The 15,956-nt window shown below is 38.9% G+C and overlaps 3 protein-coding genes and 1 long non-coding RNA gene across 6 annotated transcripts in view; 3 read left to right on the top strand and 1 right to left on the bottom strand.

The window, feature by feature from the left end:
• Calpc (calpain C) overlaps window positions 1-7,182 on the top strand; it is a 79,299-nt gene extending 72,117 nt beyond the window's left edge. The window contains exons 5-16 of the mRNA XM_078184649.1: window positions 1,632-1,815; window positions 3,527-3,601; window positions 4,122-4,291; window positions 4,782-4,954; window positions 5,063-5,157; window positions 5,304-5,536; window positions 5,698-5,867; window positions 5,929-5,987; window positions 6,110-6,257; window positions 6,328-6,444; window positions 6,534-6,592; window positions 6,826-7,182. Coding sequence (XP_078040775.1) covers window positions 1,632-1,815; window positions 3,527-3,601; window positions 4,122-4,291; window positions 4,782-4,954; window positions 5,063-5,157; window positions 5,304-5,536; window positions 5,698-5,867; window positions 5,929-5,987; window positions 6,110-6,257; window positions 6,328-6,444; window positions 6,534-6,592; window positions 6,826-6,852 — 1,510 coding nt within the window. The 3' untranslated portion in view covers window positions 6,853-7,182. The remainder of the gene's footprint in view (window positions 1-1,631; window positions 1,816-3,526; window positions 3,602-4,121; window positions 4,292-4,781; window positions 4,955-5,062; window positions 5,158-5,303; window positions 5,537-5,697; window positions 5,868-5,928; window positions 5,988-6,109; window positions 6,258-6,327; window positions 6,445-6,533; window positions 6,593-6,825) is intronic.
• A 334-nt stretch (window positions 7,183-7,516) lies between these two features.
• On the top strand, window positions 7,517-9,735 carry LOC144472022 (vesicle transport protein GOT1B). 2 transcript variants are annotated; one of them, XR_013494369.1, is made up of 5 exons: window positions 7,517-7,946; window positions 8,069-8,160; window positions 8,249-8,427; window positions 8,503-8,759; window positions 8,848-9,735. XR_013494369.1 is itself a non-coding variant. In XM_078184652.1 (4 exons), the coding sequence occupies exons 1-4, from the start codon at window positions 7,922-7,924 to the stop codon at window positions 8,627-8,629; spliced, it is 423 nt and encodes a 140-aa protein (XP_078040778.1). In that variant the 5' UTR covers window positions 7,518-7,921; the 3' UTR covers window positions 8,630-9,735. The 2 variants fall into 2 exon arrangements, 1 of the variants encoding a protein (XP_078040778.1); XM_078184652.1 differs by having other exon boundaries at window positions 7,518-7,946; window positions 8,503-9,735.
• Ant (ADP/ATP translocase) lies at window positions 9,243-12,375 on the bottom strand. The gene is made up of 4 exons (XM_078184651.1): window positions 12,105-12,375; window positions 10,661-10,922; window positions 10,341-10,575; window positions 9,243-10,260 (listed from the first exon to the last, which is right to left on the bottom strand). The coding sequence occupies exons 1-4, from the start codon at window positions 12,265-12,267 to the stop codon at window positions 10,018-10,020; spliced, it is 903 nt and encodes a 300-aa protein (XP_078040777.1). The 5' UTR covers window positions 12,268-12,375; the 3' UTR covers window positions 9,243-10,017.
• Window positions 12,376-13,099: 724 nt separating this feature from the next.
• On the top strand, window positions 13,100-14,355 carry LOC144472544 (uncharacterized). 2 transcript variants are annotated; one of them, XR_013494434.1, is made up of 3 exons: window positions 13,100-13,511; window positions 13,629-13,796; window positions 14,094-14,355. It is a non-coding gene; the product is annotated as an uncharacterized LOC144472544 (long non-coding RNA). The 2 variants fall into 2 exon arrangements; XR_013494435.1 differs by having other exon boundaries at window positions 13,100-13,514.
• The last annotated feature ends 1,601 nt before the right edge of the window (window positions 14,356-15,956 follow it).

The raw sequence follows: 15,956 nt of genomic DNA, 5'->3' as shown, positions 1-15,956 counted from the left end.
AAACTCATGAGAACTAACGATAAGATTAGGAACAATTAAAATTCCAAATTAACAAGTCAAAATTAGTTTGACAATTTTAGTGTTGCCGGCGCCAAACGAAGAAATTTTTCGAGCGTATCACGATCGAAGCATAAAATATAATACAAATGGCAGAAAGTCTAACACGGACATTTCTTTCACAAACATTCGTCAGCCCCATCGCCGCGGGGTGTAACGCGTCCGTTCGCGTCCGACGGTCGTTTCCTACGAGCGTGATTCAATCATTGGAAATGGGCGAGCGTCGTTATCCAGTTACACCGAGCGGGCACACGGAACCGTTCCGGAGGATCCTCTCTTTCCGCCGCGGTAATTGCGGAACGCCGAATCGGAAAGCCATACACGGGGCACAATTGGAAAACGGATCTGCTGTCGGCGTCGAGGCGGTCCTCTCCTCCTCTTCCCTGAGAAAATACCCATGTGACTGCGGCTTGCGCCGCGTGTGAATGGTTACGGTTTAGAGACTCCGGCTGTGGGCCGCGCGCATAAACGAAAGCTCGAGCGGATAAGATACGTGCGCGAGCAGCGGCGTGTCGGGTGGCGTCGGCGTGCCCGCCGAGAGACGGGCCCAGAGAAAACCCCGTTATCTCTAGAATACTAATTCCAGAAGGAACGGCACCGGCACGCCGACCATACGGTTGTATGCCAACGACGCGGTTCGCTTAGATGTGGATACACCTGGTTTAGTATTGTAGGGTTGGGGGGGGGGGGGGGGGGAGGAAAGGCAGGGGGAGGGGTTGGGCTGCGACAAGTGATCTGGGATCGTTGATCGGATTCGTCAAAGTCCTGCGTGGCCGAAAGATGGAGCGTGAGAGAGTGAAAGAGAAGTAAGGAAAGAAAGAGAATGAGACAGAGTGAGATAGAGAGAATGTATGCAAAAGAGAGAGAAAGAGGGAATTGTAAGATAATGAGGAAAGGGGCTGGGAAGGGTGGAAGAGTAAATATGCGCGTCTCGTAGTTGAGTTTTGTCGTCGTTTAGAAATTAATGACTAAATAAATGACAAAATAGATGCCTAATTAAATGACTAAAAGTACAATTAAATAAATGAGTAACCAACTGAGCAAACAACTCAACAAACAACTGACTAAAACACTGATGAAACAATTAAATAACCCAAGTCAGCCCACAAACATCGACCCGGTTACCATATCTCCTAAATCTCACGCTCCCTCGCCAACGATCCCGACGATTTCCATCGATCGTTGCCGATCGTAGCCGCGTGTCACTTCTCCGTAGAACAAAAGTCGCTTCCACGGAGAGATTAACGACCATCAGGACACGGGACTTTCTTCGTGGGATCGATGACGGGCGCGCGAGAAATCACAATCGCACGTGGTGTGCGCCTCGATTCACGGCGAAGAAGGTCATGGGTCGACGAATTTTCTAGACGCCCGCTTTCCCTGGTCCGGTCTAGCAACCTTGTCGGCCGGAGAGACCGCCGGTTTTCTCCGCGATTCACCGAGAAACGGCGATCTCGTTAGAAGGGAACATCCCGATGAGATTTCCCGTGATCCTCGCGACCCTCGGCGCGCCGTAATTGATGGACGAACGCGCGGTGAATGCGGTGAAACTAATATTTTCGGTTCGCTTCCAGGCTGCACGGCTCCTACGAGGCGCTCAAGTATGGCACCCTGTTGGACGGTCTGTCGGATCTCACGGGCGGAATCACCGAGAGCATCGCGATACGACAGGACCCTACGGCCTGCGGAAGGGCCCTCGCCAAGCTACTCGATATGACGTCCCTGATCACCTGTACAGTAAACAACAATCAGCAGCAGGTAAACCGTTCGCCGCTGTACGACGTTCGTACGACTGTTGTTTCGTCGACGAGCGCTTCCTCGTCACGATTTCGACGACGCTTAACCCTTCAATCGTCCCAATTCAAATACTGAATATATCAATAAAATTATATACAAATCTACTGACAATTATTAATAATTCTAATTACATAGTCTTCGATTCCAATTAATTCCGAAATATCTAGGCTTTCATTTTAAGCTTACTTAAACTGGATTTAACATTAGTATTATTACTATTTATTTACAAATTTTTTAAAAATATATTTACCATTCCATTTTTAATAATTTTCATTTAAACCTAATATTATAAATTTTAATATATATATATATATTTGTGTCTCAAAAAAAGAACAATAGCAGGTTAAAGCTTTAACATTTGGATGACTAAAAATAGACATTTTTCTCGTGGAATTCGATTTAAAATAAAAAGTCCATAAAATCTGTTATCCACTAAATAAAATATAAAAATCATTCGATTTAACTGTCTGACATTTTACAAGCCTTGTCCATTTCGTATACATCCACGAATTCGAAGACATTCCGAATTTAGATTCGGTGCCAAATTTTTGTGATTCAACACAATCGATTAGAATTTGGCCGAGACGATCGTGTAAACCATTGCGTAACTTATTCTAGCGATATAAATAAATCGGTGAACTTAGATAAGACAGCAAATTACGACATTGGGGCAGGGAAGATACGCGTCTGAAAATATAGAACATTGTCGCGCATTTTCGACGATTTCGCCTTCGAGATAACCCAACAATCGATGCCCTCGATAATCTACGTCTTGTTACGTAACTGTATTTACAAAATAATTCGTTGGAAATAAAGAAGCAAATTAGATTAGACGAAAGTAACATATTACGCATTTTTCGAAATTGGTATAAATTTAATATGATCATCGCTGTTACTTTGATATTTTTATCAAATTCGCTCTATGCAATTTTCTATTAATGTATTGTATGAATGTATTTTATTAATATATTTTAAATGTAATGTTATATTAATACATTTTACGAATATAATATTCTATTAATGTATTTTATAAATACAGTATTCTATTAATATATTTTATAAATACAGTGTTCTATTAATATATTTTATAAATACAATATTCTCTTACTACATTTCACGAATACAATATTCCATTAATATATTTCATAAATATATTACTCAATTAATATACATTTATCTCAAGACAATACCAAGCTATATAAAATCATTGTTCAATAATCGTATCCAGGCAGCGTTAGGTTTGCAAAAGCTTTCGGATTTTCAAACTTGACAAACTCGCTCAGGGTCGGGGTACGTTAACCAGATTAAGGGCACGTGCCAGGAGACCTCTTGACCTAGGCACCCAGGGCCAAGATTCCTGGGATAAATTTGGTTCCCTCGGCGTTGGGAGGTTGCTACAATTTCGGTCTCTCGGTACTGAATGTTTCTGGCCCAAGTTCCCCGAGCTTAATTGATCGAAATCGGGTTAAACGTTTCTGCAAAACTGGTCCCACCGCGAAGTCCTTCGTAATCCCGAGTTAGTCGGATTGGTCCGGGTCTCTATTATCCTTCCGCTCGAACAAGCAATGACAACATATGCCACGGAATTTTAGTCCCGCCGTTACCACACTTCATTCTGGCGCTGCCCATTCAATCTTATTATTAACCTGGCCAATTCTTTGTATTCCTCTAGATTCGCGCCAGCACGGAAAAACTTGCCAACGGCATTCAAATGGGCATCAACTATAGACTCTACGCTGTCGTAAGGGTGAGTATGATGAACGGAGAACGTATTCGTCAAATTAATCAGATCCCCTATACTATGTTGAGTCAATTGTTAACCATTTGCGATCGTTTGTCTGCTCTCAGTCACTAAAACTATTTATTTTTTTATTTCTTTCATTTTGTCTTAAAATTAAAATATATTATTGTGTTATATATCTAAACTTTAAACAGAACTGCATATTACTTTGCTTATTACTGTTCATTCAACGAAAATTAATTCCTGCATGACACCTATATAAAATATAAACATAATACGACGCAAAGGGTTACAACAACCCAATTGATAGCCACACTTTTCTAAAAATTGCTATCGTAACTGACGTATAACATATAATTTCCAGCATGATAGTTGCAAAATGCAAACAATGTAATTTACTACAGTAAAGTTAAGTAACTTAACCGCCGGCATACGTATCGGGAAAGTAATGTTTCCCTCGGCCGTGAAAATCGGCATTGTCTCAATCCATGCGCGACGGCGGTATGTATAATTGCGTAAAATGCAGGTGGAGACATTCAGCGGCGAAGCAGTCCCGTTAGTAAAATTAAGAAATCCTCTTGGTCCTGGTGGGGAATACGTCGGCGCTTGGGCAAGAGGTGGCCTCGAATGGGATGAAATACCGCCGATGGAAAGGGAACGTTTAGCGGTCAGAAACATGGCCGAAGGGGAATTCTGGTGAGTGAAACGATTTTTTTCCAAGTGCTATCCTTTTCACGCGCGTGTCGTCTACAAACCTCGATCTTTCCTCTGTACGTTGTTGTTCCTCTTCAACCCTTATGTATCTGCAAATCGAGGAATCATTGCGTTAGAAATGCAAAAAATAGACAACGTTAAAAACAGTTTTATAATATCTAAAAAAATCTTAGAAAATTGCTGAAGTGTATGAACCAGTGATTATTGTCATATATAATATCCTACAAATTTATCATCAGCTAAATTATTGATATTTAATAGATAAATGTAGTACAATTGTGCAAATATGAATTCCTGAAAAACAGCTCCAGAAACGTTTCAAATCTTGCACATCAATTGCAACAAATTTATTACCTCGGCGAGGTATAGATTTTATTTTAATTACGTTCAAGCGTCGATAGATGATCGTTCATTCGTAGAAGTCGTGCCAGATGAAACGAAAGCGAACTAATTCTGTCCGGTTCACTTGCAGGATATCCTACTCGGACTTCGTGAGAACGTTCACTCACCTGGAAGTCGTACATCTTGATGCTGAAACGTCGAGGGATGAGCCATCGTTGCATAGCAAACATACTTGGCAAATGAAACTCTATCAAGGCAGTTGGAGGAGAGGCGTTACCGCTGGAGGATGTCGAAACAATCAAGGTTCGTTACACGGTTTACGCCAATCAATTGGATACCGGAAGCCTGTTATTGCAGGACGCGAAGAACCATCGATATACAACGGACTGACAATGTGCATTTCTGTTGCAGAAACCTTCCACATTAATCCGCAGTTGCACCTGATCCTTAACGAGATGGAGGAAGTAATCGTTTCGTTGAACCAGCACTCCATCATGGAACCGAAGGCAAGAATCGTTCCTTGAAATGTTGTAAACGCCGTGTGGAACAATTTCAGTCTTCCAAGACCTGTAACCGTTAAATAAAATATATAGAAGATATTTTATTTAATTTTCGAAACGAAGAATCAACAAATTACAAATGTTCCTTACAGGTGATAGGCTTCACAGCGTACACGCTGCCCAAGAACAACACGGAGTCGATAAATAGAAAATTTTTTAAGAAGAACAAATCCCTGGTGAACTCGCAGTACACGAACAGTCGGCAGGTGAGCCACAGGTGTCAATTGGAACAGGGTGGCTATCTGTTAGTGCCAACTACGTTCGAGCCAACGCAGGAAACGAGTTTCACGTTGCGAGTGTACAGTAGTAAACCGTTGGAACTCAAGTGAGTAGAAAATATTATCTATCCATCGTTGAAGCAATTCTGTAAATCGATGAAAGACAGAAATTATAATTTATGCAAAACGATGAATAACATTTTCATTACAAGCAATTCCTATTATGAGTGTGTTGAGATCGAAGTTAAACTGATTGAAATTTCTGCAGACTCCTCGACACCCCGCCGACTTTGATGAAGTCGGCTATTGTGAAAGCTCCACCCCTGGAAGGTAAAGGTTTCTCGCAGTACGAAGCTGTCTTCTTGCAACTTGCCGACGAACACAGAACGGTGAACGCTTTCGAACTGCAGGAACTCCTCGAAGCTTGCTTACCGAACGGTAAGAAGATTGATCGGCAAAGTTTATCGCAGACAAGATTTAACGGAAATTCGATTTACAGATTACATCAAGAGCTGCGCCTGCATGGAAGTCTGTCGACAAGTGGTTCTCACAATGGATGTATCCTTAAACAGAATTTCGATGTTTCAATTTGTAAAATTGCGTACTAGCGTTGGCTACTAGTATTATTATTAAATATTCCCTCGTCTCTTCCTTGTTTTCCTTAAGTAATCGTTGAACAGAGTTCCGGAAGCGGCCGACTGAAGTTTAATGACTTCAAGGATCTCATGTGCAGCTTGAAATATTGGCAGGCTGCTTTCAAAAAGCACACGAAAGAGAAGACTGGTATTCTAAAAGCTGAACGTTTACGAGACGCCTTGTTGGAAGTTGGTAAGTTCTCTTATCTCGAAATTATTTTGAAATTCAGTTCGATTCAATTTAAAGCAAACGTATTCCTCAGGATTTCAATTGAACACGGATGTGCTTTCTATCTTAATTCTACGATACATGAGAAAGGATGGCACGCTGAGATTCGGTGATTTCATCTCGGCGATATTGCATTTAAGCGATGCGTTCGGTACGTGAATAAATCATCGTATTTTTAAATTTAAAAAATACTGCCCGTTCGATCAATCGACATTGTTAATATTTTTAATATCGTTTCAGGTATATTCGAGAGTAAGGATCCCTTGCAAAATGGAACTATAAAATTAAGCCTAGCAGAGGTCAGTATTATCTTATCGTTAATATGAGATATTTCAACAAATACTCTATTTCTTTCATTACTGTATTATGTATATTTTAAATTAAAAATATTTTCGAAAGTTTGCCGAAAGTTGAAACAATTATTACGAATATTGTTGAATGTTAAAAGAAATACGCGACTTCCATGGTTTTACGATTTGATTGCAAGAAACTAATATTTATCGTGTAATTTATCAATTTTGTTTTTTTGCAGTGGCTGAGATCGTCCTTGATGTGTTAAAACAATTACTCATCGCAATCGTCTGTGTACCTTGAAACAAATATCTGTAAATAATGATTGTTATGTCTATGTAGACCTAAGTTTTAGCCATATTAACGATTAACGATCGAGCCCATCGTTTTATTGCTGTTTGTAAAATACTGTCATTTTTATCTCCATTAGCAATCATCATTCCATCATCCGATAAACATTCTAAAGTAACTATGTATAATACGTTGTTTGTATAAGAAATTCGTACTGGATAATAAATTTATCGTTACTTTGTACAGTCCCTTTATCCGAGACATAAATGCTTATATCTAACTGTGTTTAATAAAGCAATAGACTTTATACTGTAACTTATTAAAAAACTACCCGCCTTTTTTGCAAAATCCATTTTATACGTAATTTAATTCGCAGAAACAAAAGTTATCAATTAGAAACTTTATTTCGTTTCTTTTCAACTTCATCGAATTCAACTGAACTTATTACTTTATTAATGTTTTACGCTATCGTAAGCGTTGCAAGTATTATACAGTCTGCCGTTTACTTTTGAATAATACGAAACATTGTGTACCTAAAACGTGAAATTGTAGGTGTTAAATTCGAAAATAAAGAATAAGACCCGCCTCTAAACAGTAAAACAAATTATGTGGACTTTTATTGTTCCTTTCTGTATTTACTCGTCCGGCCGTACTTAATGTCGAAATGTAAATTTATATCAAGAAGCCCAAAAAACACGTGCATCGTCCACCGGGCAATGACGGGCAAGAATAGATTCTCGTATAACCTCACGCGCAGGTGTGTGAAATGGTGTTCAATGTCCACTTCATCAATGAATATCTAATTTATTGAAGTTTGATGGAAGTTATCGCTAATGTGGATGCACGAACGCGCACAAACTACACAATTTATGATTTTTGCAAGGTGATAGAAAGCAGTGCCTAGTGGGATCGTGTCACATCACATCAAATGACGTGGATGTAGGTTAGGTTCCGCATACTGTTAGAACAGTTACCTAGATCTTTCTAAAAACACCGCTATCAAAGCTGTTTAAAATCGTTAGACTGAAACCAAATACATAAGAAAAATGTTCAACATCACAGATATGCAGAGTGAGTAATCTATAATTTTTTGGTTTGCTTAAAAAGTGGAGCAATATGACAAAAATTTCATGTGCCATGATCGAAAACGAGTGTCAATTTCAAACATTATAACAATATAATGCTAATTGCAGAGATTGGAGTGGGACTCGCCGGTTTTGGAATATCCTTCCTCTTCCTCGGAGTTCTGTTGCTCTTTGACAAGGGTTTGCTTGCAATTGGAAACGTAAGGATTGTTCTTGCACGTCTCCATAAATTTTTGTAATTTGCTTTGTGTGGGACTGATGCCCCACTGATATATTGTTTGTACACAGATCCTGTTTATATCTGGATTAGCATGTGTTATTGGTCCAAAAAGAACTCTGAACTTCTTTTTCCAAAGACATAAGATCAAAGCAAGCATTTCGTTCTTAGGAGGCGTTATTGTAGTTCTTTTAGGCTATCCAATTGTGGGAATGATCGTAGAAACATATGGTTTTGTATTATTATTCAGGTATGTAATTAACCATAGTTGACCATATTTATTTAAATATGTGTGGAAATTTTCATTGTTGTATTTATGTTACAGTGGTTTTCTACCAGTAGCAATAAACTTTTTACGAAGAGTACCCGTACTGGGTACGGTTTTAAATATGCCTGGCCTCAGTCGAGTCTTAGACATAATTGCAGGAGACTCGAACAGGACAACTGTATGATGTGTTTCTTAATGTTACCGGTCAAAGAATGTATATAAGATTGTCTACTGTATATTGTGTCCCAAGATTTCCTGTCATTCCTTATCAATGTTTGTGGATCTCTTTTCTACTGTGTAAATATCACAAATAGGTAAATGCAACTCACTTATATATCGATCATTCAACTTAATGTTAAATTCATATAGAAATAATATATACATTTTTCATTTTCATATAAGACAAGCGTATTATAAAAATTGTATGTGCATAAAAGCATTCCACAAACTTCCTACATAAGATGAATGAAAATCAAAAATGAAGTATTTATCAAAGGAGAAACATTTCCTTATAATCATTAATTTGCTGTATCAGTGAATTAATGATACGACAAGTTTTTTGCTCTTTATTTGATGTGTTTGTATTAAAGACTCGGTGAATGAAACGTGTCTAATATATGCTGAATGTAATTATTCCCTTAAAAAATATAAAATTTTACTACATACGAACGTGTGAGAGATACATTTTCTACCTTTGATTGCTTAAATCGTAAATTTCACAAGTTACTATTTACCGAATTTACTTGTCAAAAGTGGAGTATACTAAAATGACACAAGGAGGAAGAAAATAAAGCATCTTTTGAAATTTTAGATCACTTTTATTGATTCTGTCGTTTTCTCTACACGCATCCTAACATGAACTGATTAGATGCATACGTATAGAGTAACGCTTCTCATTATCTTACACGTAGTTATTTGTAGTGCGAAATTAAATTACTGTTCACTGAAATTCGATGAACATCGCTGTTACCATGATCGTTTATTATTTATCTACAACGGGCCGAGAATAAGGGCAGGGGCGGCCCAAGTCTACGCGCCCTGCCATCGCCGTTACTGACATTTCGTCGCGCGCCCTTCTCTCGCTCAATTGTATGTATACGCTCGTATTTTGGATACTTATCTTCACTACTTAGTGACCCAACCATCGTCTACTTGGTCACATGTATTTAACGTTTCATATGTCCATTATGCTGATAATCCGCATTTTTCGCTTCAGATATATTTTAAATATACCTTGTCTTTTCTCCTCTTTTTTTTATGAAAATGGAATATGAAAATAGCACATGTGAACCGCTGCAAGAAAATACTGAATCCGGCAATAAATTAAGCGAATTCTCTTCTACAATCAAGATACACATTTCTGCCGAGTTTCATGCATTTCACAGGTTACTACCGAAACACCTCAGTCTGAATCATATCTGAATTTCTCGACAGTTGCTTAATGTTCTTGACAGTGATCCTGGGTATCACTTTGTCTGATAACTGCTTTTAAATCGGATGGTGAGGGTAATAAAGATGGTATTTTTGCAATTGTGATTGTGAAGGTAATGAGGTACGGATCATTTTAACAGTTTAGAGGAGATTCTTAATTTCGTCATAAAGTACCAATACGAGCGCACCACCAGTACCACGGAGAACGTTGGAGAAAGCACCCTTGAAGAAGGCGTTGCCACCTTCCGATCTGTAGATAGTAGACCAGCAATGGAGAGTGCTCTTGTACAAAATTTCAGACTTAGCACGGCCAGACTGCATCATCATACGCCTACGTACTGTATCAAATGGATAGGATACAATACCAGCGACGGTGGTTACGACCTGTAGACAAAGTAACGATAACAATTAGTTATAAGAATTATAATCGCATGGACAAACCGATACTAGATGGAGTTACGTACTTGAGCAATACCCCAGGAGACAAGGAATGGTGTTTTCTTGGGGTCTGGCAGCATACCACGGGCAGTGTCATAGAAACCAAAGTAAGATGCACGGTAGATGATAATACCCTGAACCGATACACCGAATCCACGGTAAAGACCGGTAAGACCGTCTGTCTTGAAGATCTTCGTTAAGCAGTTTCCAAGACCACTGAATTCACGCTCTGCTCCAGCTTTGCCTACATCAGCAGCCAACCTAGAAATTATTGAGAGTGAAAGTGACGGAGAGAGCGATTATACAGGGATTCGAACTGAGATCTTCTTTGGTGAAGAAAGAGTACCTGGTTCTGGCAAAGTCAAGTGGGTAGACAAAACAGAGGGAAGTAGCTCCAGCAGCACCACCAGAAGCAAGATTACCAAGGAAGTAGCGCATAAACTGGGTGTTCTTGTCGACACCGCCAAGGAAAACTTGCTTGTACTTGTCTTTGAAGGCAAAGTTCAAAGCCTGGGTTGGGAAGTATCTGATGACATTGGCCAAATTACCACGCCAGTAACTCGCGAATCCTTGTTCCTTTGGAATGCGCACAAAACAATCGACCATACCTGAAATAGAAAAAAATAATTTATAAAGTTTCATTTATTTATTTCGATGAATATAATTTTCATAATCGGAATCCGAATTTGTAATGAATAAATTCAAATAATCTGCCGTCGATATACTACTAAAGTGTAAAAATAAGTTAAAAATATCTATATACTCCATTTGCGAAATTAATAGCACCGTACTATATCTGAACTTATGTAATAAATCAATAGTGGATATTAATTTTATATAAATTTCAAATTACGAACAATTTTTCTTTGAAATTTCGTTGCTCTTATAACAGAACAGCTAATTTTCAGAAAAGGCATGGACTTCTTGCGATTTCACGTAAAAACCACTTGAGATTTCCAAGGTCAGGAAGCAATACAATTTTAGGAAGTTTTATAACTTGTATGTTATATGTATCAACGATATTATATTATCGAACGGTTGACCTTAAAGGATAATTCGTTTTAGCGACGACTATTGTAAGATTTGCAAAGACATCATCGCGACAACGTTCATTAATAAGAGCACCACGCTTGTATTCTCTTCACGAATATCTGATTTTTTATCATTTTTCTGAAAGAAGCGATAATTATTTCTTACATATTTATTAAATTTCTAATAATATTAATATTCCTGAGGGTTTTATTAAATTTTGTCATTGTTAAAAATTGCAAGCTCAGTTAATTCTACTTTGCAGCAGACAGGACGGCCATATTGAGCCGCACAGTCATCGATCGGCACACGGAATCCTGTCCAAAGAGCAAAGCCACGCGCTGCCATCTGGTAGGCGAGTCATCTTATCGAATATCGACCCACTCGTTGTCAGAAAACCACGACTTCCCGTTCAATTGATATTGCAAAAGTTATGTAATACCCCAAAACTTCGCGTTCGTTACATAAAGTCGGAAATTAGAGCGCTAGCAATGCACCCGGCTGATTCGCTAATGATATATAGTACGAAACGACATTACATAACGGGAATCTCGTTCCAACCGTCGATTCCGACCAAAGCGAAATCGGTTGGCACTTTTGGAATGTCGATACGAGAGAAATGCTCTAAACTGTCACATGTTTCGAACGACTATCGATCATCAGTGTATCGTTACATTCGAATTTCGAACTTGCTAGAATCGATACCGCTACCAGTCGATCAGTTCGCGAATTGGCTTGCAATTATGCCGGTTCTAACTCACCCTTGTAACGCTGGTCCTCCGGGATTTGCTTGGAGATGTGCTGTACCTGCAGCAACAGCTTCACACGCTCGATCGGAGCGACCGTCGTCTTCGAGATAGCGGCGGCCACACCGCCGGCTATGAAATCCTTGGCGAAGGCAACGGGATCCGCAAGACCAGACATTTTGTGTGTTGGGTGGTTTGGCGTGAGAGAAACGGGTTAACAAAAGGAAGAGGAGAACAACTCCTACGATTCGGACGCGCGCCGGACGACGAGTGAGCGAGGCAGAGTTCCTCTCGTTGAACGGACCTCCGCTAAGAATAGCTGCGCAGGTCACGTGCAGACTTCTGCGCAGGTTCAATCTTCTGGCACGACCGCACCTTGGGACCCTGACACCTTGTGCACCTACAATGCGTACTCTGTTCCCGAATTCGTGACCTTTCCTCGGATGTCTTGCGACACCAGTCCCTTCCTGTTTCTTTTCACGGTCGCCACGCGTGTATCGGCTTGATGAAATGCGTTCACGGACAACCCGTTCAAAATTAGACGTTTACCCGCGCAACTGACGCATTTCCGGTACAAGCACAGCGAAATTGTCGCTAGTGTCAAAGTATTCGAAATATGAAGGAAATTGGCGGGAATTCATTGCAACCGCTGAACGGAAATGTTATGGTCTTTTTTATTGCTTGCCACGTGACAATACACGTTCATACTTTGCACCGAGTCAAACGTGTCCGAAAATCGGTATAATTTATAAAGTAATGGCAATATTTTCATTGTGGCAATTGAATTTCCAAATATATGAATTCTGTGGCATTGGAAATATAATTATTATTCGAAAAATATTCCAATTATCCACTTTTATGTAAGAAATATCATATTTATCCAATGATGTGGATTACATCGAACGTTGTTTCAGAAGAATGATGAACGTATTCGAAATACCCGCGTCGGTCATCCATCTTTGTTCATCTTCGTTTACCATCAAAGTACTGTTCTTACTTAGTTACCATGCAGTTTCGTGCAAAATAAGTATTTCCAATTGTATTATTTCTAGGAATTATCATCGACATCCGTTAATTGCATCATTAAGAGCCGAAAACATCAACTTATAATTGAAATTATTTATACATCAAGGTGATGCACATGTAATGCATTTCACGCAGTGCTGAACATATAACAATCATTTTAATAAAATGTTGAAAGTCAACAGCAGCTTTCTTTCAGAACAAAGGAAGAGAAGCACTATGTCAAGGATAGACTACGTAACTGAGATTCGTTCAATTTAATATCTGATTTGAGGTTAACATTCCTATATGTATACGTCGTACATATTCCTCCTAAATCGATCGAGTCGGCTCGGGTACCCTTGCACCTATAGGCCAGCATTGACCATAATCCAGGGCCACGCGTGATGCATAAATTAGGTTGTTAGTTTCACGTGTCTCTGTCGATATTATTTTCCTCATTCCATTTAATCATCGTATGGAATGATAAATGGAATGCGGCATATAGAACTATGATATTTTACACATGTCACGCAGCGATCGTCTTTGGGGTGGTTTCGAGTTTGCGCTGTCAAAGATACAAGAACGAGATACAAGGTCAATCTCTCGTGAAGAAGGAGGTCAACGGGGCGCGACTTGCGTAACCCTGGCGTTTGGCCAGTATGTTAGGGAACAGAACGCCAGAGTTCAATGGAGTAACTTCAAGTAAGGAGTATTTATACATCTTGAAGATACGTACATACGTAGTGGACCTTGTAGAGAATAGACTAACTCTAAATGTGTCCTCTGTCTACGTCGGGTATCTCACTCGTCGTGGCGCGTGCAACCATTTGTCACGAGAATCAATGAAATGTAATGGACTCGACTTACGCTAACCCGACACTTCATTATAATTACTTCGCTCCTAGATTGTTGTAACGTCTTTACGAACACGCATTTTTTTATCGTCGCAGCGTGATTCCCACACGAACTTTCATACGATATTTACAAAATCATTTTTAGTTATAGATTCGAAGAGGACAGTTCCATTATGCTTTGTGCTCGCATGTACGTCCTGTTTCCAATTGGACGATTAAGTAGAAATTAAGAAGAAAGCAGCGCGAAAAGCACGGAACGTGAGTGCGGCTAATGATAATTATGATTCGTATCAGTACTGGCGTACAGTATATGGTGTCAGTTACTTGGAAGGTGGACTGTGAAATGTAACCATAGTACAGTATCTAGACGTTCTCAGAAGATATTGTTATCAACTTTCTATATTAAAATGTTGGTCTAAAATCAATGACCCTGCTATATCATTACAATACTGATTTACTTTTATTCATTCATGTAGACGTCTGGTAGATTGCACCAGGAAATTCCGTGGTTATCTGGAGACGTTTGTATCTGTCTTCTGATAACACTTACGCGAATATAATTGAAACCTCTTAGTTAGCAAATATATTATCTTTTATTTAACGAATGTTGCGAACATAACCGGCTTATTTGCAACGTAAAGGCAAATATCTTTTCTATCAATCTAACTTTACGTTTAACAGATATTTCGGCTTTAAATCGGTATTATGTAACGTTCACGATGCTATCAGATATAGTACGGTAATAGGGAAACTCGAACATAAACTGCGACACCTATACATAGCTAAAGAAATGAAATAGTAGAAGAAATTCACAGGTTTCCTCGTTGCAACAACATAATCTACGTCATCGTATTGCAGGAATTGTAATATTGCAACAGACGATCAGTATGTAAATGTAGTATTCATGTATATTGGCTTGTAACGCGGGACTCAAGTGTGTGGATTGGATTAAGTAACGACCTTGATGACGTAGGAAGTTGTCTGTGTCTGCACTAACTAAAGTCACGATGGTCAATGCACCTGAAAGCAGATCGAAGCGGTTCCATAGCTGGTACGAATTCACGGTATCATCGCTAAATAAGAACGAAATTGGTAATTAGAGAAGGGGAAAGGTGGAGCTACACAATCAAAAATGCGATTATAGTGATTATTATATATTAAAGATTAATTTCAAGCTCTTTCATTACATTTATCTTGCGGAAACAATCACTGCCGTTGGCGGAAAATTACACACTTTCGCCCTCGTTACCGATAAACAGCTGCATTATATAAAGATAAATGTGACGTTGGGCATTGTCTGTTGCTCAAGACAATCACTACAGAAAATCGAATTTTTATATAACTGTAGTGTCTCGCTAAAGATTAGAATCAAATATTATTAGTAGGAAATATTTATATTACTGAAACTGTTTATTCATTTGTGAATCACCTTCGCCGTGGGTAATTCTGGTTTAACACACGATTGGCCATTTTGCATCATGTATACATACATACTGCTTGTGCGAGAGAGCAGAAATTTATCCTTGTAAATGTCGAGTTGATCAACATAACTACCAAACTTCCAATAGAATAGACTAATGTAAGGTGCTTCATTGTCAGGGTCGCTGCGCGTATTAGAAACTCCTAACACCTCGTTCTATGGTTTCTGTCGATAGTATCTGCAGATGGTATAGTAGCATAGATTCAATGCCAATTGTTACGAAAATAGATTGAATCGAAAATTGGAATATCCAATCGATATCTACGTGTATATACTTCTCAAAATTCCTTAAAGCACATACATGTACATTAAAATCTGTAAACGTATACATAATTGGAAGGAACATTAGGAACATGTATATGGTTGCATTTAAAATCATATAAAATGTTATTATGTAATTAGAAATATTTACAGCGTAGAAATATAGATCTGACAAACAATGGAAAGATACGAACAATGGCATTTAAGTACTTTCTAAAGATTTTTAGTGTTAATGTAACCTAACACCCTCTAGTGGTATCATGTAAA

This window comes from Augochlora pura, chromosome 7 (assembly GCF_028453695.1).
Source record: "Augochlora pura isolate Apur16 chromosome 7, APUR_v2.2.1, whole genome shotgun sequence".
Lineage (NCBI taxonomy): Eukaryota > Metazoa > Arthropoda > Insecta > Hymenoptera > Halictidae > Augochlora > Augochlora pura.
The sequence above is the reverse complement of the archived record's forward strand: the minus strand, read 5'-3'. Positions and strand labels throughout refer to the sequence as shown.

Excerpts from the sequence above, each read along its gene's own strand:
- LOC144472022 (XM_078184652.1), top strand. The coding sequence starts at position 7,922 with ATGTTCAACATCACAGATATGCAGA. Across the intron at positions 8,161-8,248 it reads GTTTGCTTGCAATTGGAAAC|ATCCTGTTTATATCTGGATT; the intron begins GTAAGGATTGTT and ends GTTTGTACACAG. Across the intron at positions 8,428-8,502 it reads GGTTTTGTATTATTATTCAG|TGGTTTTCTACCAGTAGCAA; the intron begins GTATGTAATTAA and ends TTTATGTTACAG.
- Ant (XM_078184651.1), bottom strand. The coding sequence starts at position 12,267 with ATGTCTGGTCTTGCGGATCCCGTTGCCTTCGCCAAGGATTTCATAGCC. Across the intron at positions 10,576-10,660 it reads CTTGACTTTGCCAGAACCAG|GTTGGCTGCTGATGTAGGCA; the intron begins GTACTCTTTCTT and ends AATAATTTCTAG. Across the intron at positions 10,261-10,340 it reads TCTCCTGGGGTATTGCTCAA|GTCGTAACCACCGTCGCTGG; the intron begins GTACGTAACTCC and ends CTTTGTCTACAG.